This window comes from Mastigoproctus giganteus, chromosome 5, assembly GCF_048544385.1.
Source record: "Mastigoproctus giganteus isolate SK-2022 chromosome 5, ASM4854438v1, whole genome shotgun sequence".
In the NCBI taxonomy this organism is placed as follows: Eukaryota; Metazoa; Arthropoda; class Arachnida; order Uropygi; family Thelyphonidae; genus Mastigoproctus; species Mastigoproctus giganteus.
The window spans coordinates 53,605,598-53,628,921 of NC_143579.1; the positions used below are offsets into that span (position 1 = coordinate 53,605,598).

At 35.0% G+C, this 23,324-nt stretch overlaps 1 protein-coding gene across 4 annotated transcripts in view; it reads right to left on the reverse strand.

The window, feature by feature from the left end:
- The window catches only part of LOC150085398 (uncharacterized), a 650,000-nt gene that overhangs the window by 208,489 nt on the left and 418,187 nt on the right, over positions 1–23,324 (reverse strand). For 3 of the 4 annotated variants that reach the window (XR_016546970.1, XM_090374026.1, XM_090374028.1), the window contains exons 18-21: positions 20,616–20,668; positions 18,675–18,792; positions 7,125–7,231; positions 4,360–4,462 (exon numbers count right to left, since the gene is read on the reverse strand). Coding sequence is in view for 3 of the 4 variants with exons in the window: in XM_090374026.1 (XP_090230152.1) it covers positions 4,360–4,462; positions 7,125–7,231; positions 18,675–18,792; positions 20,616–20,668 (381 nt within the window). In the remaining variant the exon portion in view is untranslated. The remainder of the gene's footprint in view (positions 1–4,359; positions 4,463–7,124; positions 7,232–18,674; positions 18,793–20,615; positions 20,669–23,324) is intronic. The other variant, XM_090374027.1, reaches the window with a different exon arrangement.

Sequence of the window (23,324 nt, forward strand, 5' to 3'; positions counted from 1 at the left end):
TAGAAGACAGCAGAAAACTCATCTATTAAAAAAATAGTAAAAAACTTGTAGCTGTATCAAAATTTCATGATAAAACATCAATGTTGTCAAATATTCCTGGTAAAAATGACTGCTGAAGTAATGTTTAATGAAGATAAACATTCAGTGTCAAAACTTACTAAAGCCATTATGAATAAAATAATTTACTTTTATGGTGACTGTATATGAAGGCCATAGCTTCATTCAGTACATAGCATTAATCAATCTAAGTTTGCTCTGACACAAGTTTCTTGGCACTGCACTACTCTAAATAAAACACCTGCTCTAGTGGAGAGATACAGTGCTGTGTTATTTATAGTGCGTGCCGCTGCTCAGATTTAGGTTCCGATCCTATTTGGGATCTCATTGGTGGGCAGCAGTAACATAACTAGAAAAAGTGGGCCCCAATGCAAAGTTTAGTGTGGGTCCCCCCCTGAAAAATAGGTGCAATAGTAATACTATACTCAATAATAATGACCCCCATTAAATGGGCCTTTATTTGACTTTGGTTTGCACTGTCACAAATCTTTAAACACTGCCCTGGAAGCAGAAGCTATGCTAATACCATTTCACCTCTATTCACTGAAGTTTTGCTTGTGCTGTTCAGCTAGTTAACAATAAACATGCTTCATGTGAAAAAATTATTATTTGTAGATATAGTAAATTTTATCATAAACATAATTAAAAAACTCACATTTTTACTCAATTAAATTTTTTTCTGTTTTGGGCAGAGTCCCCTTTCAGTCATGGGCCCCAATGCACTGCATTGGCATAGTTATGCCACTGCTGACATCAATATCATTTATTACAGATTTTATTACTGTTATTTGGAGTCACCTCTCTTCAATAAGCCATGAAGGCATTGGAAAATTGATGGTACTGGCCATGTCTGTAGTTTGGAGCTGGGGTGGCAACTTGAGCCTGTGTTAATCCCATTTCTGAAGCAATACTCAGAGGTGTACACTGGTTTGATGATGTAGGGTGCTGCTGATGCCCATATTTCTGCTGCATGCAATAGTGGGGACAGACAATGGTTTGAATGAACTGACCATGACAAATCTGCCAGTTAAATGCTGACAGGCACTTAAGTTGGGCAGCTCTTATGAGCAGCATATCCTTTGATAGGTCAGTGGCTGACTAGACAGATGATAGTCATAAATGGATATTCCTCAGGATGAACCAAGGTAGCAAGTGGAGTTCCTCATGATTCATTCCTGATTTCTAATCTTCCATTTCTAATCTTCTCTAATGACACTGAGAGAATAGAGGGAGAATTTTCAGACTATACTAATGATTTAAAGGTAAAAAGAGTGCTTAAACGTAGCGGAGTTGTCAGGAGAGCGAGTGCAGTAGCACACGCTCTTTGAGTGGACTGGGGTTCAAGCCCATGACTGCTAAATGCAACTAACATTTGCATTGATTGATTTATTGTAAACTCCACTGACCTGGTGTCCATGCCAGAGTATAAACAAGAACCAGACTATTTTTCTTCAAAATGACTTAGATCCAGTTGCTAATATGGTCTAAAAAAATGAAAACTGAAGTTTAATGCTTTTAAGTATAAGGTTTTGCACCTGTCGAACAGAAATCCAGGTTATTTAAGCTAGCATGAGAGGAGTTGAAATGGTTCAGGACAAAAAAAAAAAAAAAATAGATGGGGTATGGTACAATCAGATATGAAATTTACCATGTAGGGTAAACAGGTAGTTAGAAAGGCATGCGGCAGCTTATGTATGATTTACAGGACCTTTCCAAGTATGGAAAAGGATGCTATTATCTCTTTGTATAAGATGATGATGAGACTTATTTAGAATACTGTATTCATGTCTGGAGCCCATACCTGAAGAAAAACATAGAGCTTATAGAGAATGGATTCAAAGAAGGGAAACCATATAGTTTAAACAGATTACAATTTTCAGAACATAGATTGGTAAGAAGGATTCTAATCAATGTCCATATGAAGTATGGCTTGGAAGGTGCAGATTGTAAAACTTGGCTACTAGACATCTAGGGGAAGGAGGAACCTGATTGAGGTATATAAGGCCCTGAAAAAATCAGTAAAATGAATGAAAGAGATATTTTCACTGGAAGGAGATAAAAGAACTTGGACTCACAAATATAAAATCCTGGGGTAACAGAAGCTGGATTTCATGAAGTTTACTTTAACACATTATAGATCACTAGATTTAAATTACCTGATATGGTAGTCAAGGCAGAGAGGTGGGTAAAATTCAAAGCAAAATTGGAATATTACCTTTGAGCATTGAGGAAAAAAAAAAAAAAAAAAATATATATATATATATTTTGGCAGGTGAAGGGAAAACGTCTGCTTCCATACCATTTAGTCATTCTAATACCAATACTAATAACCAGCTTTTGTTAGGGTGGTGGGAAATTAAAGTTAACTGGAGGGCAGTTAGTAATTACAGTAGAACCTCAAAAATCCAGAACTTTTTGAAACTGGACTTAAGAAAAGCACTGTAGATGCTTTTTTTAAAGTCCAGTTTCATATATCCTAGACTCCAGATCACTGTTACTATGTATTTGCAATGTGTAAAAATTGTTCATTTTGCAAGAAATTCAATACTCGATTGCAATACATTACTTAACGGTACAGTAGGCAATTTGATTGCTGAAATTATATTGCACTATTCATACTTCATATTAAATTATACTAGAAAATGACAACACTCGTACCAGAGGCAGTATTTGAACCTGTGACCATTATTTCTTAGGCAAGTACCCACTAGATCAGGGCGCCTCCGTAGCCAGGTGGGAAGGAGCAGCAGTGCATAGCACACGCTTCTTGATTGGACCGGGGTTCGAGCCCGTCACCACCAAATACGGAGGATGCGGAAAGGTCAGGGAATGACCACCGCATATCCTGGAGCAATATGGCCTTAGTTGCTAATGCTCCTAAAAACCAAATAACAAACAAACAAACCACTGGATCAGTCTAGCAGTATGGGTTGACATTTTGGTTTAACATTGATGACTGTCATTCTGTGGAAATTATAGGGATCAGAGCTACTGTATTATCTAATAAAAATGACAAATTACCCCTGAATATTTAGACTATGTGCATAACCTTCAAAAAACTGGAATTTTCAAAAATCTGGCATGTTGTGGATCCTGGGTATGGCATGCAGGTTTTATGAGGTTCTGTTCAGTTTGTTACTCACAATCGATACAGCAAACTTTATCCTTTTTTTTTAATTGATTAAGGAAAAAAATAAATAAATATTCCAAGATTGTTTATATTTGAAAACATTATATGGTATAACTTATGGAGCTTTGTTTACATACATGATGTTTGTAATTTGGAGAATGATCCAGTAATTTATCACCATTGTGCTTTTTCAGTTAGCGTTAGCATTAGCATTAGTAGAGGCATATGATGCAAGAAAGCATATGATTTATGCAGCATCAGCAAAAAAAACAAAAAAAACCCACTCCCATTTCACCCCTCCGTTCGTTCGAAATACCTGTCCAGCTGAGCCTTAAATTTATTTAAGCTATCAACTTCCACAACAAGGGATGGAAATCTGTTCCACCAACCAACTACCCGCTGCGCAGTTTGTGTTGCTTTGGTATGTTGGTAATAATGAATATATAATTTATAATTAATTTAAGGTATAGAGAAAAGTTAATCACATAATAAAATTAAAAAGCTTCCAATTTTCACAGAGTTTAATTATCAATGGACCATCCATATCATAGTATGAGACTCACTGATATCAGCTGCATTTGGAAGTTGGCATTATGTGAATTTAAAGTTAATAAATAAGGAAAACACTGGTATTTTTTACCATATCACATGATTTCAGTTTACTATGTAATGCTCTTCTGAAATACCTTTTATTTTTTAATATGCTAGCCCCTTCCCCATCTGGCTGTTAACTTTTGGTATTGGTAACTAGATCTAGAAAAAATTTGCCAAAGCCTACTTGTAATAAAGTACCAAGTACAACAAATTTTTTTTTTGTCTTTTTCTGGAGTTATTTATCTAACTAAATTATTAGTACATACAATGTTCAGGACATGTGGTCTCCAGTTTTTATCTGGATTGCTATTTTTTTTTTTTAATGTGACATACTATATATGGTACTTATTTTGCCATTTAGTTCCCATGAAAAAAATATATATATATATACTTGTACATAAGAAGTTAAAAAATTAATAGTAAATGTTTATTTATATCAATTAAGTTTCATTTTATTATAAAAGTGGGATATATTTTAACATCTACATGAAGACAAGTAAAAAAATCGAGTGATGTGCATTACATCTGTTATGTATACACCATATGTTAATGATATTAAAAAAAAATCATTAACAAACCTTATGAAAGGATTCATGAAGAGCTTTAAGAATAGTTCCATATGCTCCAATCAAAGCAACACAAACCTGTATTTTTAAAGCTGTAATGGCACCTCTAATTTTCCTGAAAATGAAGTAAAGATTATAAAAATATCACTGTTATATATATATATATAAAAGTAACTGAGTAAGAAGTAATAATAAAACAAGTACCAAGAATTATAAATTAAATACCAAGAATTATAAATTTATAGTTAACCAGTAATTTAATTACACTTTTTTTCTATTTAAGCTTTATTCTTATTTGACTAACTATAACTTTTGCTACATTTTCAACTGTAAAAAAAAAAGCATGCTTCAAGTTCAATATAGATAAAAATAGGGCACTCATAAACTTGCTTAATGAACTATAAATTTCTTCTAATATAAAGCTGTAAGCTGGTTACACCTAAAACGTTTTTTTTTACGAGAATTTCTGGTTAAAGTGATAACATTTTTGTAACACCATTTGCTTTTTGCTTAGTTATGCATCAAATAAAATCAAATAAATTTGCTCCTCCCATTAATTCCTGTAGTATTAGTTATGTAGTAAAATTAGAATTTTGCAAAACAAGACTGAGCAAGTGGTGTGGTACTGGCAGGTGGATTTTTATCAATCAGTTTGCTTTGGTCACTTATAAAATGTTGGGGTGTTATTCTTTGTTTTACTGTTAATCAGTATTTCAGGTCATATTGCTTCAGGATGTTATTTCTGTACAGATGTGTTCATGAGACAGTTTGCATGTTGTGCTGGGGATGAAAAACCTGAAAATAACTCATGGCAAAAAATTCAACTTTTGTGTCTGAGATTGGCTATAAACATGGAAGAAGCCATTAAAAATTTCTCCCATCTCCAATGAGATTTGAAACCAGAATTTTCTTGACAAATGACAAGAGGCAAAACCACTATACTGTTAAACACTTATAAAATGTATGTGAGGATGTGTATGGAGATACATCTGTGCAGTTGGCATGTCAATGGCATTACTGCACATGATGATGCATAGTAATACCAGGTATAAAGTGTAACTTTTATTTTGGAAAGAACTTTTGATAAAAGTAATAATATGTGCAAAAGCATTTTGCTTTTATTTAGTTATATACAAAAACTGTGTGAAAATAATATTTTAGAAGTATGAAATACTGCTAATTACTTATGTGCTATGTGACCCATAGGTGTTGAATGGGCTGTGTTGTTGTTTAATTATAAATAACTACTATGACTTAAAAATTACTCATTCACAAAACGACTGTATTTATTCAGATATACAAGCACATTTTTCTAATTTTTTTTCCCCATTCAAAAATGTGAATGCATGTTGTATCTCAAGAAAATCATTTGAGTAAAATTAATGTGTTCAAGTGTCTGATACTCAACAATGAGTTTATTTTTCCTTTGAGAAAAAACAAAATAGGATGGGTGCACAAACAACATAGTACAAATATTTATATACAGGATGTCCCAGAAGTCTGCTTCTAAAGGAGATGTCAATTATCTAACAAAATACTGAAACTAAAAGAGAGAAAAGTTGTTGCAACCACGGTTTGTTATCTGAAGCATTGGAATTTTTTACCTAGGACAAGCAGTTACTGTGCTTTTCTCTTTGCATATCAGTGGTAAAAGTGGTATGACATGACATAGCATGGCAATGTTGCTGGTTCCTTTTACCACTGATATACAAACAGAATAGCACAATAACTGCAAAGAGGGTTGCTGCAAAAAAGAAATGTGTTTCCAGAGCAGGAAGACATGACAGTGCAGGAAAGATGGAGCAAAGTGAAGGAAAGTGAAGATACCCTAGTATTTTACTGAACTCATACAGTGGTATAATGTTGCAAGTCAACAAAATAATACTAACATAGGAACATATAGTACTGCACAACTCTGTCGTATTCCACATGCACGTAAATATGGTTTTGTTGACTTTCAACATCTTGTCATTACTGGCCATTGCAAAAAATTGCATAAAAACAGATAAATTTGATGAAAAAAAGTAACGTGACAACAACAGCAACTACAAGCTGACAACAATAACCATGTACAGTTATTAGTTTATATACCTCTAGCTGATGTTTTTCTTGAACAAATCTCTTTGTCATATCTTCATGGACTTGGAATAAGTATTCTACATCTTACATTTCAGTTTCCATCTCCAATATAATATTTATTATTTCAGTTACGTGTGTTAATAGTTAAAGCTGTAAATCTTGGATGAAACTATTTAATAAATTAACTAGAAATTACTTTATACCTTTTTAAGAGACTTATTTCCATTTAACACAAAGTTTAATGCATTTAGAGAGTTTAAATTAAAAATAATATTGAAAAGAAGGTTAAAAGAATTTAAAATAAGACTGCAGAAAAGGTTAAAAGAATAAGTCCCATAAAAAGGAATGAAGCAATTGCTGATTAATTTATAAGATTATTTACTGTTTCTTACAAATTTCCAGGTTTTAACTTTTATTCATTTGTAATGTGTTTATATCATTTGTATTTGTATTATTCCATTTTTATATGTTTTGTTTCTATCAAGGTGAAGTTATCAGCTTAAGCTGATCCATTATAACCTACATTTTAATACTGCATGTTTGTTAAAATATTATTATAAAGGTTTGAGCAAAGTAAGTGGATTGCTAATTATAAGTATGTCTATAATATCAACAAACACTGGTAAACTTTTATTACCATAGGTACGTAATTATTTCTTAAACAATTATATTGAGATAAAAACAAAAACAAAACTTACTTCCAAAGTATAAGAAGAATGAAAAAAGTTAAACAAACAAAAAAAGCACAAAGGGCACATCCTATCCCAGCAATTATTTCAAAACCATCCTGAATATGCAGCACTTCCTGAAATTAAATTAAATACACAAAATTTATATATTATTATGTATAAAATTATATAATAAATATAAGGATGTTACTAAAAGACTTTATAAGATTCCATTTAACCCAGCAGTGCTTGCACCCCAAAAAAAAGTTGCAATGGTGTCATGTGGTACATGACAGGTGGTCAACTATTTTTTTTTATTTATGGAAAAAGTTTTTAATTTTTTTTGAATTCTGCTTGCAATATATCATACTGTATTTCTTAAGATATTTCTTATTTATGTAACATTTTAATTTTTAATAGAAAATTTTAAATATTTAAAAATTTTTTTTTTACAAGTTATTTAAAAAAAATATATATTATTTCCATGCAAAATGAGAAAAATATAAGCATGAAGCTAATAGTCACTTCCGTTTTTCAGTGAATAAAACTTTTAAGGGCATGCAATTTGAAAATGATGCATGTGCGTATTACATACGTAAGCAGGAATTTGCAGAAACTTATTAATTCTGTTGAAAATGAAAAAGCATGATATTTCAAAATTACACATGCATACTTTTTCTGCTTAAAATTCTGTTTGCTATACTGCTTGCAGAAGTCAATGGATTGAGCAATATTTCTTAATTCAAAATATTGTGATATACAAAAAATTTAGTAGTTTTATATTAAAAAAACCCCTGAAAACTACAGCACTTATTATTCATTCAATTTACAATGCTTTACACAAATATTATTACAAGGATTGGAGGAAACAACCCATTCAAAAGTTCTCATGTGTTTTCTAATTCAATTTCTTCCAGCTAATTGCCAATCAAAGGCTCTAAAATATTCCTCTCACATATAGGGTGGTGTAATGTTTACAGTTGGAGAGTGTAAGAGTGAATTAACTTGGAATAGAACAGCAACTGTTTGGTGTACAATCAAAATACTGGATTGGAACATGCAAGGTCCTGCATACCTATAATTCAGCACTAAAATATTTAGGAAGGCAGAAAACGTTTCAGTGATTAAGCTTGAACCAAAAAAAATAAACCAAAGACTGAAAGGTTAAAAGTAGCTGCAGACAGAGTTGAAGGTGATTCTTGCACTACTTCTATTAGAATAAGCAGTGGCCTGGAGCGAGGGGTGCTGGAGGTTTCACAGATTGATGGCAGTCATTATGAAACAGGTGGATATATGGGATGTGTTAATGTAACTAACAATAAGAATAGGTGCATGTATACTACTTGCATGTATACTAATGCTAGAAGTATAGTAAATAAATTTGATGAATTTGAAGTGTTGGTCAAGACATCAAAGGCGGATATTGTTGGGATAGCAGAACTGGAATTTGGGGAGTATGTCTACAGAAAGGATAGACAGGATGGGAAGGGAGGAGGGGTTATGCTGTTAATTAAGAAAAACATAAAATCAAAAGAAGTGCATCCAGTTGATATAGATTGACAGTGCACTGTTGAGTCAGTTTGGTGTGACATAAGCACTGCGAAAACAAAAATAAGAGTAGGCATGTGTTATAGGCCTAATGACTCGAATGAGTACAACAAACAATCGTACAGAGAAATAGAGTGGGCTAGTAAATCAGAATGTCTTATAATGGGGGATTTTAACTTCCCAGATATTGACTGGAACTTGTGGGTTGGTCACTCGCACACTAATAAGACGTTTGTGGATTTAATGGATAATTGTTTTCTGCAGCAGCATGTTCGAGAGGCAACCAGAGAGGGTAATACTCTTGATCTGGTTACCAGCAGTGATCATTAGTGTATTAAAAATTTGCAGATAAAAGAACCACTAGGTGGTAGTGATCACAGTGTACTGATGGGATTTACTTAAAAATATAGTTAGCATCAGGGGTAAAGGAAAGGATTTTTGCTTCCATAAAGGTGACTACAGGGGTCTGAGACAGTTTTTAAATTCTGTACAGTGGGACCAACTGATGATGTTACCAATAGCAAATTCAAAGTGGGAAGCATTCAAGGAATTAATTGTGGAAGCTACTAAACATTTAATATTAAGAATATGAAATGTTTATAAGATATTAAGAAATATTGGTCAAGGTTTAGGCCTAAATGGTTGTCAAATGAACTAATGAGACTCGTGGCAGAGAAGAAAAATGCATGGGATGCATATAAATTATCAGGCGACACAGAAGCCTATGGCAGATAAAAAGCTAGTCTGTAATCAAGTCACAAAGGAGGTTAGGCAGGCAAAGGAAGATTATGAGAAATCTTTAGCAAAGGATGCTAAGAAAAATAGCAAGGATTTCTTTACTTATATAAACTCTAAAAGGAAGGGGATGAATCAGATTGGTCCACTTGATATCGATGGTTTGACTGTTGAAGATCCTGCTCAGATAGCAAACAAACTGAATGGGTATCTTGCATCAACATTCACACATGAGGAGTTATTAAGGATTGAAAATGTCAGAAGGTTATCAAATTATAACAAGGTGCTTAATGATTTGTAGTAACTGGGAGCAAAGTGGAGGAGAAATTGTTGAAGATAAACATAAGAAAGGCACCTGGGGTGGACAGGATCTATCTAGTTATATTAAAGGAGGTGGCAAAGCAACTAAGCAAACCCTTAGCCATAATTATGAGAGCATCCTTGGACTCAGAGGAGGTCCCCACGGACTGCAGATGTGTAAATGTATCTCCAATTCACAAAGGGGGAACGAAGGGTGACACAAGTAATTAGAGACCAGTTAATTTAACTTCTGTTCCGGGTAAAATAATGGAGTCACTGGTTAAAGATGCATTGCAGGATTGTCTAGACAAGACTGCAGCAATAATTCAGACACAGCATGGGTTTCTTAAGGGAAAGTCTTGTCTGACAAATTTGATTGGATATTATGATGTGGTCACAAAGGAACTGGATGCAAAAAATAATTTTGATATCATATACTTGAATTTCAGAAAGCTTTTGACACTGTTGCGCATGGAAGACTATTGTACAAATTGGAGCAGAATGATATTAAGGGTAAGTTGCTACAATGGATAAAAGGATGGTTAAGTGGGAGAAGACAGAGGGTGGTAATCAATGGGTGCTGCTCTTCGTGGACTAATGTTATTAGTGGAGTCCCACAGGGTTCGGTGTTGGGTCCACTATTGTTTTGTATATTTATCAATGATATTGATGAAGGTGTATCAGGCTTAGTGTCGAAGTTCGCAGATGATACAAAGGTTGGCAGGGTTGTTAATGACAGTAATGGCAGTGTGCTACTGAAACAGGATCTAGAAAATTTGGGAAGATGGGCCGAGAAGTGGCAACTAAAGTTTAATATTGACAAATGTAAAGTACTGCGTATGGGTAGAAGTAACCCCAGAGAAACGTGCCAACTGTGTGGTTTTTTTTTTTTTTTTTTTTTTTTTTATGAAAACCCCAAACACGAAAGGTATCAAAACCTATAGTACTTAGTACCGTGCATGGGTTGAAGGAGAAGTATGGGGGGGAAGGGGATTATGAGAAATCTTTAGCAAAGGATGCTAAGAAAAATAGCAAGGATTTCTCCAAGGTACTACACTTAGGGTGGTAGAAAATGAAAAAGACCTGGGAGTAATGGTGCAGTCAGATATGAAGTTTTCTGAACAATACAGACAGGCTGCAACAGCAGGTCATGGGGTTTTGTCAATGATATACAGGAATTTTGCTAGCAGAGAAAAGGAGGTGATTGTCCCTCTGTGTAAGGCAATGGTCGGGCTACGCCTTTAGTACTGCGTACTGGTCTGGAGGCCTCATTTTAGGAAGGACGTAGATTTGCTTGAGCGTGTACAGAGAAGGGCAACAAGATTAGCGAGGGGAATGAAGGGATTCTCTTACCAAGAGAGGCTTAAGTTTTGCAAATTGCAGCGGTTGGAGACTAGGCACCTGTGAGGTGATTTGACTGAGGTGTATAAGGCCTTGAATGGGTTGAGCACGCTGAATTCTGATGGGATTATTATTATTATTATAATTAGCTATATGGTGCAAGGAAACCTGAGGCTTTTGCTGCACCAGAGAAAAAAAAAAAAAAAAAAAAAGATTCTTCCACTTGTTCAGATTATGAACCTAACGAGGCATAAATTGAAACTGAGGAAAGACAGCTGTAGAATAGATGTGCGGAAATTTGCCTTTAGCCAGTGGGTGGTTAATTGCTGGAACAAACTATCGACAGATGGAAGCTATCAACTTCCATCTGTCGTGGTGGAAGTTGATATCTTAAATAAATTTAAAGAGGAACTGGACAAACATTTAGAGGGAATGGTTGTGTGTAAAAAAAAATTTTTTTTTTTTTTTTTTTTTTTTTTTGGCTGATGCTACATAAACTCATAAGCTTGCTTTCTTGCATCACATGCCATGATTACTATTACTAAATATGCATTTTCTTTTTTTGCAAGGAACCTGGCAGTTCAAATGTGAAAACACTGCCAGGCTAATAATATGGAAGGAATTTTTTTTTTTTTTTTTGAAAATCAATGAAGCATGCTTATATTTTACCTACTTTTAAGAAAAGAGATCCAATATAACTTTTAAATTCATTATCTAATGAGATAATGAAATGAGAGTTATATGATTTTATAAAATTGAATTTATTAAATGTTAATCATCATTTTGTAAAAAGGTTTTATTTGATTGGTTTTTTTTAGGAGCATTAGCAACTAAGGCCATATTGCTCCGGGATATGCGGTGGTCATTCCCTGACCTTTCCGCATCCTCCATATTTGGTGGTGACGGGCTCGAACCCCGGTCTAATCAAGAAGCGTGTGCTACGCACTGCTGCTCCTTCCCACCTGGCTACGGAGGCGCCTTGTTGTAAAAAGGCAATCAATGCATATTGATATTATATATTTCATATCACAGATTACAAGTTTACTTGATAATGGATTGAAAACTGACTTCTTAAATTTAAAAAAAAAAAAAAAAAAAAAAAAAAAGCTTTTGACACTATATCAAAATGTTTTTTTAAATGACCTTGAAAGATGTGAGAAATTTTAAAATAAATATAAAGATCTTTGCTGATAGTACAAAAATATACGCTGGTGTTCAAAGAAAGTGCATCACCTAGGAATTTCACATTTCTAATCCTTTTTCGTGATGGTATGTTACATTAATGACTAGCATCACAAATAGAAATATAAACAAAAGATATTTATTATTAGTTAAGGCAAAGCTAAGTATTATTTGATATGTATTCTCAAAATATTCCAAAATGAGCATTTGCAACCTTTATACAACAGTTTTTGGTAAAGACGACAATTATGGCTGAAATGTTATCAGAAGCCCTCAATTTGCTTCAGTTTATCATTTTAAATGGAAAACAAAATGAAAAGTTCACCAGGTGAAAACTAATATTTAGTTGAACCGCCTCTGGCTCTGATGACAGCTGCACACCGTCAAGGCATTGACAAGATCAATTTCTGAAGATAATTCAACTGATAGTTTGTGGTTCCAAACACAAATTATGGCTTCCTGAAGTTCACGAAGGGTCTTTGGTTTCTTTCTGGCAATTTCAGATTCCACACGATGCCAACAGTTCTCTATAGGATTCAGTCCCGGCTGTTTCCTGGCCAGCTAACAGTTGTAATGGACCGTTCTTCCAACCATTTTTTCACCTGTAACAAATGTAAACACATTATTGTCGAACCTCTAATGCAAAAATGAAGCTAAAGTAACTACAGAAGTGCCTACTTACACTTTTCGCCCAATGACAAGGAGCAGAGTCGTCCTGAAAGATGCAGTTACTTGGCAGGTTGAAATGGTCTCTAACGGTTGGCAGCAATTTGCCTTTCAATATAGTCAGCTATCCATTGGCATTTACGGAACCTTTTATAAACTGCAGGTGACCAACTCCACAATACGAAATGCACCCCTATATCATTTGGCTGGTAGAGAATTTCACTGTAGACACCATACATTCTGGATGGTATTCTTCACCACGTCTATGGTGAATCGTTTGTCTCCCATCAGAGCCATCCAGGTTGAATTTCTTCTCATCCGAGAAAATGACTGACTTCCACTCCTTGGGGATCCATTTGACATGCTCTTTACATCAAATTAATCGTGCCTTTTTCATTTTTTGTTTGAGGAGGGTTTCCTCTTAGGAAGACGGGCTACAAGTCCATTTTTGAAGAGGCATCTTCTGACTGTTACTGCACTTGCTACCACTCCTGTATGTTCTTCCTGTTCTCTTTTCAGCTCAGACGAAGAAGCTTTGTGGTTTTTAAGGCATAAGCTCTTCAAAACATGGTCCTGTTTTGGTGTAGAAACTCTGCATCAGGTTCCTTTTTTCCTGTCAGCAGAACCAGTATTCTTGACTTTGGAAAGAAATCTACTCACTGTCGACTGATTACAAGACACTCTATAAGCAATATGACGGGAAGAACATCCTTCATCACGTAAAGAAACAATAGTACTCTTTCTTCATGGTGTCAACTGCACATAACTCGCCATCCTAACACAAGCAAGGAATGACTGCAGCTCTTGCAGAGCTTGCTTATATAGCTGAAAGTAACAGCTGAGGCAATATTACATCATCACCTACGCATGTTAATCTTATCTGATGCAATCTGTAAGCCATATACTTACGTTATTTAGACAACAATTACAATTTTCAGGGGTGATGCACTTTCTTTGAACATCATTGTATAAATGTATAAATGTTTGGTAAGACTGTATATTGCTGAAAGAAGTCTGAAAGAAATATAGCAAAAGTCTGCAGTTGGTAATTAGTATTGGTAAAAACTAACAGATGCAAGGAAGCAAGACTTTTGCTACATCAGCCAAAAAAAAAAAGATAATAATAATAATAATAATAAATAAATAAATAAAATAAAATAAAAAATCTTTGTCTATTCATCCCGTAACTCTTCTCATTGTCAGACAATACAGTTCCAGTTGTGCACTGACATAATCAGACTGTTAAGAAGAGATATGAAGCTTCTTGAAAGGGCCCAAATATAAGTGACTCTTCTAGTAAGAATATTAAGAGGTATTCATAAGCAGAGATATTACAAATGTGTGGGCTAGAGCTTTAGAAAAGCATTTAGGAGGGATCTGTAAAGGTGTAAAGGCAGTAGAGGAAGGGAGAAAACTGAATAGCAGTGGAATTTTCATATTGAAACAGGACACAAAAAATTAAATATAAACATAAATATAAACTATTCAGAGAAATACTGGAAATCACTTGAATAAACTCTTTCCTGGGTAGTTGAGGCCTTTAAATCCAAACACATTTCAAATGTGGTCTCATCACTGACCCGAATAATGAAATATAATCTCCTTCTCCTCAGATACACAGATACAGAAAAATCACTAAAAAGACACTGTGCATTTTCCCGACTACCTGCAATTCACCTGCTTAAAGAGCATGCTAACCTTCACATCTGATTGCATCAAAACACCCAGTTCCTTTCTTCATTTACACCCTTCAGCTCTACCCCACTCAGTGCATAAATTATTCTCAGGTTATCATTTCCCAAATGTGGAACCTTACATTTGGAAAATGTAAGGTCCCTAAGTTTAGGCAATAATAACCGAACTTCATTTCCATATCTCCAACCATCCACAAAGTTTGTCCAAATTATTCTGAAGAATAACCGAACTTCATTTCCATATCTCCAACCATCCACAAAGTTTGTCCAAATTATTCTGAAGAACAGCCTGCCTTGCATTGCTACTCACCCTCCCAACATTTATATCATGGATGGGATCTATCCAGTTATATCAAAAAAAGAAGGAAAAGAGGTAAGCAAACCCTTGGCCATAATTATGAGAGCATCCTTGGATTCAGGGGAGATTCCTACAGATTGGAAGTGTGCAAATGGGATCATTAAAAAAAGTATTATAGGATCATCTTAACAGAAACAGAATTATGCATAGCATGGGTGCATTAAAGGGTGATCCTGTCTGACCAATCTGAATAGCTACTATGACATAGTAAAAAAGGAACTGGATGAAAATAATAATTTTGACATCATATGTTTAAATTTCAGTAAAGCATTAGCATAGGCATATGATGCAAGAAAGCAAGCTTATGCAGCATCAGCCAAAAAAAAAAAAAAAACCCACTTCACCCCTCCGTTCGTCCGAAATACCTGTCCAGCTGAGCCTTAAATTTATTTAGGCTATCACCTTCCACAACAAGGGATGGAAGTCTGTTCCACCAACCAACTACCCACTGGCTAAAGGCAAATTTCTGCACATCTATCCTACATCTGTCTTTCCTCAATTTGAATTTATGCCCTCTCAAGTGATTATTCTGAACAAGAGGAAGAATCCCATCAGCATTGAGCATGCTCAAACCATTTAGGGCTTTATACACCTCTATCAGATCACCTCGCTGGTGCCTAGTCTCCAGACACTGTAATTTGCAAAACTTAAGCCTTTCTTCGTAAGAGTACCCCTTTGTTCCATTCACTAATTTTGTTGCCCTTCTCTGTACTCATTCCAGCAGCTCTACATCCTTCTTGAAATGAGGCCTCCAGACCTGTATACAGTACTCAAGGTGTGGCCTGACCATTGCCTTATACAAGGGAATAATCACCTCCTTATCCCTGCTAGAAAAATTCCTGTATATCATTGACAAGACACCATGAGCTACTCTTGAAGCCCATCTCCACTGCTCAGAGAACTTCGTATCTGCCTGCACAATTACCCCCAGGTCCTTTTTATTCTCTACCACTGTCAGTGTAGTACCACAGAGTTGATACGTTGCTCTGGGGTTGCTGTTTCCCATATGCAGTACTTTACATGTGTTAATGTTAAACTTCATTTTCCACCTCTCAGCCCATCTGCTCAACCTTTCCAGATCCTGTTGCAGCAGCATAGTGTCCTTGACAACCCTGCCAACCTTTGTATCGTCTGCAAACTTGGACATTAAGCTTGATATACCATCATCAATATCATTTATCAATACAGAAAACAATAATGGACCCAACACTGAACCCTGAGGGACTCCACTAATAACATTAGTCCACGATGAGCAGTGTCCATTGATTACCACTCTCTGTCTTCTCCCCCTCAACCATCCCTTTATCCATAGCAGCAATTTGCCTCCAATGCCACACTGCTCCAATTTGTGCAGCAGTCTTCCATGTGCAACAGTATCAAAAGCCTTTCTAAGATCCAAATATATAATATCAAAGTTATTCCCTGCATCCAGTTCTTTTGTGACTGCATCATAGTATCCAATCAAATTGGTCAGGCAAGACTTCCCCTTAACAAAACCATGCTGTGTCTGAGCTATAACTGAAGTCTTGTCTAGATGATCCTGCAGTGCTTCTTTAACCAGTGCCTCCATTAATTTTCCTGGAACAGAAGTTAAACTCACAGGTCTATAATTACTTGTGTTGGCCTTTGATCCTCCTTTGTGAATTGGGGTCACATTTGCACATCTCCAGTTTGTGGGTACCTCCCCTGAGTCCAAGGAAGCTCTCATAATTATGGCTAAGGGTTTGCTTACTTCCTTTGCTGCCTCCTTTAATATAACTGGATAGATCCCATCCACCCCAGGTATACCTTTCTTGTGTTTATCTTCAACAATTTCTCCTCCACTTTACTCTCAGTTATTACAAGATTATATAGCTTACTGCCAGAGTTGAATACACCTCTGGAATTCCCCTCACTGAATAACTCCTCATGTGTGAATGTCGATTCAAAATATTCATTTAGTTTGTTAACTACCTGAGCAGGATCATCAACAGTTGACCCATCGATATCAAGTGGACCAATGTGATTCACCCCCTTCCTTCTAGAGTTTACATAAGTAAAGAACTCTTTGCTGTTTTTCTTTGCATCCCTTGCCAAAGATTTCTCGTAATCTGCCTTTGCCTGCCTAACCTCCTTTGTAACTTGATTGCAGATCAACTTGTATCTGTCATAGGCTTCTGTGTCATGTGTTAATTTATATGTATCCCATGCATTTTTCTTCTCTGTCATATGTCTCATTAGTTCATCTCACATCCATTTAGGCTTTTGACATTGTTACACATGAAAGATTTCTATACAGATTGGAGTAGTGTGGAATTAGGGAAAAGTTGCTGCTATGGATAAAGGTTAAATGCCATCAATAATGGTTGAGTAGCAGAACACAGAGGTTGGTTATAAATAGGCACTGCTCTTCTTGGACTAATGTTATCAGGAAAAGCCCTCAGGGTTCAGTACTGGCCTCCCCATACTGTTTACAGTATTTATTAAAGGTACTACTGATGAAGGTATATCAAGCTTATTGTCTAAGATTTAAGATGATACAAAGGGTTGGCAGGGTGATTAATGACAGGAATCAAGGCATGCAACTGCAGCAAGATCTGAATAAATTAGGCACATGTGCTGAGAAGCGGCAATTGAGGTTTAACATTGGTGAATGTAAGGTACTGCATATGGGCAGCAGTAATCCCAGAATTAGTTGACACCACACTTAAAATTGTGGAGAACAAAAGAGATCTAGGAGTAACTGTATATTCTAATATGAAGTTTTTCGAGCAGTGCAGACAGGCTGCCAGAACAGCTCATGGTGTTCTGTCAATGACATACAGGAATTTTGCCAGCAGGGACAAAGGGGTGATTATCTCATTGTATAATACAATGGTTAAGCTACACATTGACTATTGTATACAGCTCTGCAAGCCTCTTTTTAAGTAAGATGTGGACTTTTAGGATTGGTTGCAGAGAGGATCAACCAGATTAGTCAAGAAGACAAAAGGGTACTCTTACTACAAAAGACTTTGGTTCTGCAAATTGCAGTGCTTGGAAAGTAGACACTTGTGAGGAGACCTGAATGATGATGGTATTCTCTTTTTCAGACAATGCACACAAGGGGGCAAACTCAAATTGAAAAAGGATAGCTGCCAGATAGATGTGTGAAAATTTTCTTTCAGTCAGAGAGTAACTGATTATTGGATGTGGAAGTGGGTAGTTTGAATAAATTAAAGGAAGAATTAGACAGTATGTTATAAGATGGGATGGACAGATGAGGTGGGTAGTATTGTTGTTTATTTTTTGCTGATGCTGTAAATGCTTGCTTCCATGCATCATTTGCTAGCACTACCACTACTACTAATAATAAATAACAATAGTATTTAGTGAGCAATATCAAGGCAAATGGCAGAGACAGGATTGCATTCTGCCAGTTGTCCTGAGGTTGCAAACAGCAAAAAAAAAAAAAAAAAAATCAATGAAAGTAAATCAACTAAAGCTATGTGATTTATTTTTCCAGTATTTACAAATATTTTGTCTTTTCCACGGCTTATTGAATAAAATAATGGATTTAAAGTTTGAAGGCCCATTTTTTTTATAGATAACACTTTTAAATACTTACATAAATAACACTTTTAATGAATGCACACTGGTTAAAGTAATTATAAAAATTTTATAAAGCAAAAAAGCAAAGACTATAATGAATTATATTAATAAAGATTAGTTATTTGTGTATATAAAATTATTGCAATTTTTCCTTTAATTGTAATATTAATTTGAATCTTTACTTACAGGATGGGCATATGTTGTCAATAAAACTGCATAAGTTCCAATGTGATTGCACTGACAAAGAGAAAAGTTCCCAGTTTGTACTGGTTGACAGTCTTCAACTGAAAACTGGATACTACTGCTTTAACATAAAAAGAGTTTCAATTAAAAGAAAAATACATAGAAATATCAGATAATTATATGAAATTATAAAATATCTGCTTATTAAATAAATAGTTTTCAGACCAAAAAAAGATTTTAAAGTTGTGCATAAACTGACCTTTTGAAAGGTCATAAAATGACATTTTATGCAATATGTCATAAAATGACATATTGCATAAAATGACTCAATATGTATTATATATTATTCTATAGGCTGTGCTGTTGATATGTATAGTAAAGTACAAACATTTATACACCTTACATACAAGATGTATATAAAGTATATAAATGCACTGAATGCAATTAAAGACTGTACATTACTTATACTACATTATTGTTAATACACTAATCAATGTTAATACAAGCCTTGTCTCAAAAGTTCCAAGACTGATTTTATAAAAAAATTATAGAAGGTACTTACAAACTAAAGGAACTTTCCACCTCAAGTGGTCTCCTCTTGCATTAATGCAATGTTTTCAATACCAATACCGTAAGAGATCATTGAAGCAATTTGGAAGTATTTTTCGGGAATGCTGTTCAGACACTCTGTCACAGCTATGTGAATCTTATAGCCATGAAGGGCCATCCTCACAGCAATGGCTTTTCATGGCTATTTTGAGCCACATGAAAAGAAAAAAGTTCAATAGTGAAAAATCTGGAAAATAGGGTGGATGAGGTGGATAAGACAGCGATTTGTCTTTTGGCCAAAATCTGTTGGTCAGATAGTACTGTTTGTGTGTGTGTGTGTGTGTGTGTGTGTGTGTGTGTGTGTGTGTGTGTGTGTGTGTGTGTGTGTGTGTGTGTGTGTGAATTCAAGAAGAACCAATTTATGGATTCCCACACCACACCTAAGGGTACTGGTAACAAATATTCATAAGTGGTATAAGCATAGAACATGCTTGTAAAAGTTCAGATTAACAATTACACTTGCAGGAGTAAATCCCTCATGCACAATTCCTTTAGAATCAAAAAAGTGATCAATGAGGATTTCACTTTTGATTTCTCAACAAACTTTATTTGAGGGAGGTGACAGGCTTTCCTCTCCATTCTTGACTCTGTCACTTGAATCACTAGTTTTCACCTACAACAATGATGGCACTAATAAAGGCACTGCCACTTGTCATTAAGTTAAGTTTGCAGAAGGTCAACACAAAATACAGCCAGGGTTTACTTTTTTTTTTTTTTTTTCTCTTGGTGTTAGGCTGTGCAAGAATAAACCTTGCACACAATTTGAGTCATCTGATGGTATTTGAATTGTCATTCAGTGCTCATGTTGCAAAAATTCCTAGATCCTGTTGAGGTTTTCATTAGAATTTCATATAGCAAAAGTATGGCCAGAGGAATCATTTTCAACCTTTCTCCTGCCTTTGTGAAAATGATCACACTGCTCAAAAACACAAGAAGTGACATATTGTGTTGCTGTGGCACTTCTGCCCAGTTTTAAACAAAATTTAAATTTACTGCTCACTTGTCCATCTCTACGCAAGCAGACTAATACTGCTAAAAACAAAGCAGCAGAGAGAGATGTTAAAGAGAAAACATACTGCATATGCCATGACAGGAATGAATGTACAAGAATTTGTAAGGTAGAATTGAGTCTGCCCCACATATGCATAAAACAAATTACATGAATAGCTACAGATTTCAGATAAAAAAAAACCAGTCATAACTTTCAGAATGTACTTTATATTTTAAGTTTATTTTAATACAAGAATACCAAATGGTAATAAGTTATGGTTGACAACCCTATTAAAATTTACATACCTATGAAAAAAAAATGAATATACAATATTCCATGCTCACCCTTCTGATAATTCAGCAATTCCACATGATATGTTCCACATAGTATGATAGTTCTGAATAGCAAGCAGAAAGAAATTAAACAAAATAAAATTAATAATAGTCTTCCACTGCATTAATTTGAATATACTGCAAAAGTAGTAAATACAGTTCATAAAGGACATTACATAATGATATGAAACATATGTTGAAGGGAAAATATTATTAAAGTGCAAAATTATTTATAAATTTTAGTTTATTAAGACACTGCAGAGGTAGATACAAACCTTCAAACTCTTTCATCACTAAAATATGTAATTTGGTTACATTTTTGGATTCTTATTGACCCCTCTTCGAAACCATATGTGGGGAAGGGTGCATATTTAGAAAGTATACTAGGATCTACGGAAGGATTCTTTGGTCTAGAAGTTATGGTTCAGTAAGAATCCAGAAAGATAACCAAATTGTATATTTCAGTGTTGAAAGTGTTAGAGGTGGAAGGGAGGGTTGTACCTGTTAAGTGCCTCAATGAACAAAAATTGATAAGAAATTTCACATGGTAAGAGTGCTCTCCCATCAACATACATTTCAGAAGTAGTAAATATTCTGATGAGACAGCAAAGTTTAAAAACATTATATGCACAAAAGTATAATAATAACACATAGTAAAAGCCTCTAAAGAAGTATAATATAAAGTATATAATATGAATAAAGCACTCCATAAGAGTTGAATGAGAAGGCTTTTCCTTTTTTTAATGGTGATCACAAACACAATAGGTCATGTAAAGCTATAGTACTCTTATGTAGTGGAGAGATTGAGAAGTCAGAAGAAACAATCTTAATAATAGGGAATTTTAAATAGAAATAAGTAACAAAGCATAAAATATAGAAAGAGAACTAATTAGCTAGATGGTATGTTGAAAAGAGAGAAGGGGAGGAGAGGGTCAGCATGAATTATGCCTAGTAATTGCAAAACATAGAAAAGAATGGTATTAAAGCAAAAAAAGGAGAAGACATTATGTGTAACCATCATGAGAAATAAATTAATAACATGAGAGAAAACATACTTTATAGCACATATATAAAAATCAGGCGCCTCCGTAGCCAGGTGGGAAGGAGCAGCAGTACGTAGCACACACACGCTTCTTGATTAGATCGGGGTTCGAGCCCGTCACCACCAAATACGGAGGATGCGGAAAGGTCAGGGAATGACCACCTCATTTCCAGGAGCAATATGGCCTTAGTTGCTAATGCTCCTAAAAACCAAACAACAAACATATAAAAATCAATCTTCCAGACTTCAATAGGGTCAATGATGTAGCTGAGTGGTCAGAAGTGAAAGTGCAGTAGCATGGGCTCTTTGAGTGGACTGGGGTTCAAGCCCGTGACTGCTAAATACAATTAACGTTTATATTGACAATTTATTGTAAACTCCACTGACCTGATGGTTGTGCTGGAGTATAAACAAGAACCTGGAAGATCAGTTTCAAAAGACAATAAAATATAGCTGATTTCTGTAATATCTTTGTATACAGACTAATATTAAAAATACATTACAGATATAGAATTGCGTAAGGTTGAAATATAAATCTAGTATGTGGTTAAAATTTTAGGCCAAAAAAATAGAAATTATACAGAAAATATACAAAAGGTACCGTTGACCCTAATTCAGGAGAAACTTGACGTTAGACTTAGGTTTCTGAAGGTTGTAGTTTTCAAGAAATACAGTTTTCAGTTGTTCCCAATGAATGAAAGTATAGGGAATGTATAAATCAAAAATTTGCTTCATTAAAATAGCAGTAGAAACATTAGCATTAGGATAAACAATTTATTAGCAATTAGCATTAGTAGAGGCATATGATGCAAGAAATACAGCATCAGTCAAAAAAAAAAACAAAAAAAAAACCCCTTCCCATTTCACTGATCCATTCGTTCCAAATGTTTGTCTAGTTCTGCCCTAAATTTATTTAAGCTATCAACTTCCACAACAACAGATGGAAGTTTATTCCAGCAATCAACTACCTGCTGGCTAAAGGCAAATTTCTGTACATCTATTCTACAACTGTCTTTCTTCAAGTTTGAATCTATGCGCCCTCAGGTTTGTAATCTGAGCAAGAGGAAGAATCCCATCAGCATTGAGCCTGCTCAATCCATTCAAGACCTTATACACCTCAATCAGTTCGCTTGTCAGTGTCGAGTCAATTTGGTGTGACATAAGCATTGGGAGATCAAAACTGAGAGTAGGAGTGTGCTATAATGACTCCGATGAGTATAATAAGAAATTGTACAGGAAATAGAGTGGGCAATCAGAGAGTCTTATAATGGGGGATTTTAATATCCCAGATATTGACTGGAATTTGTGGGTTGGTCACTGACACTAGCAAGGCTTTTGTGGATTTATTGGATGATTGTTTTCTACATCAGCATGTTCGGGAGGCAACTAGAGGGGGGTAATACTCTTGATTTGATTATCAGTAGTGATTCTTCATGCATTAAGAATCTGCAGATAAAGGAACCACTAGGGGGCAGTGATCATAGTGTACTGAAGTGGGATTTACTCAAAGAGGTAACTACCATCAGGGGTAAAGGGAAGGTTTTTGCTTTCGTAAAGGCGACTGTGATGGTCTGAGACAGTATTTAAATTCTATACAGTGGGACCAACTGATGATGTTACCAATAGCAAATTCAAAATGGGAAGCATTCAAAGAATTTATCTTAAAAGCTACTAGGCTT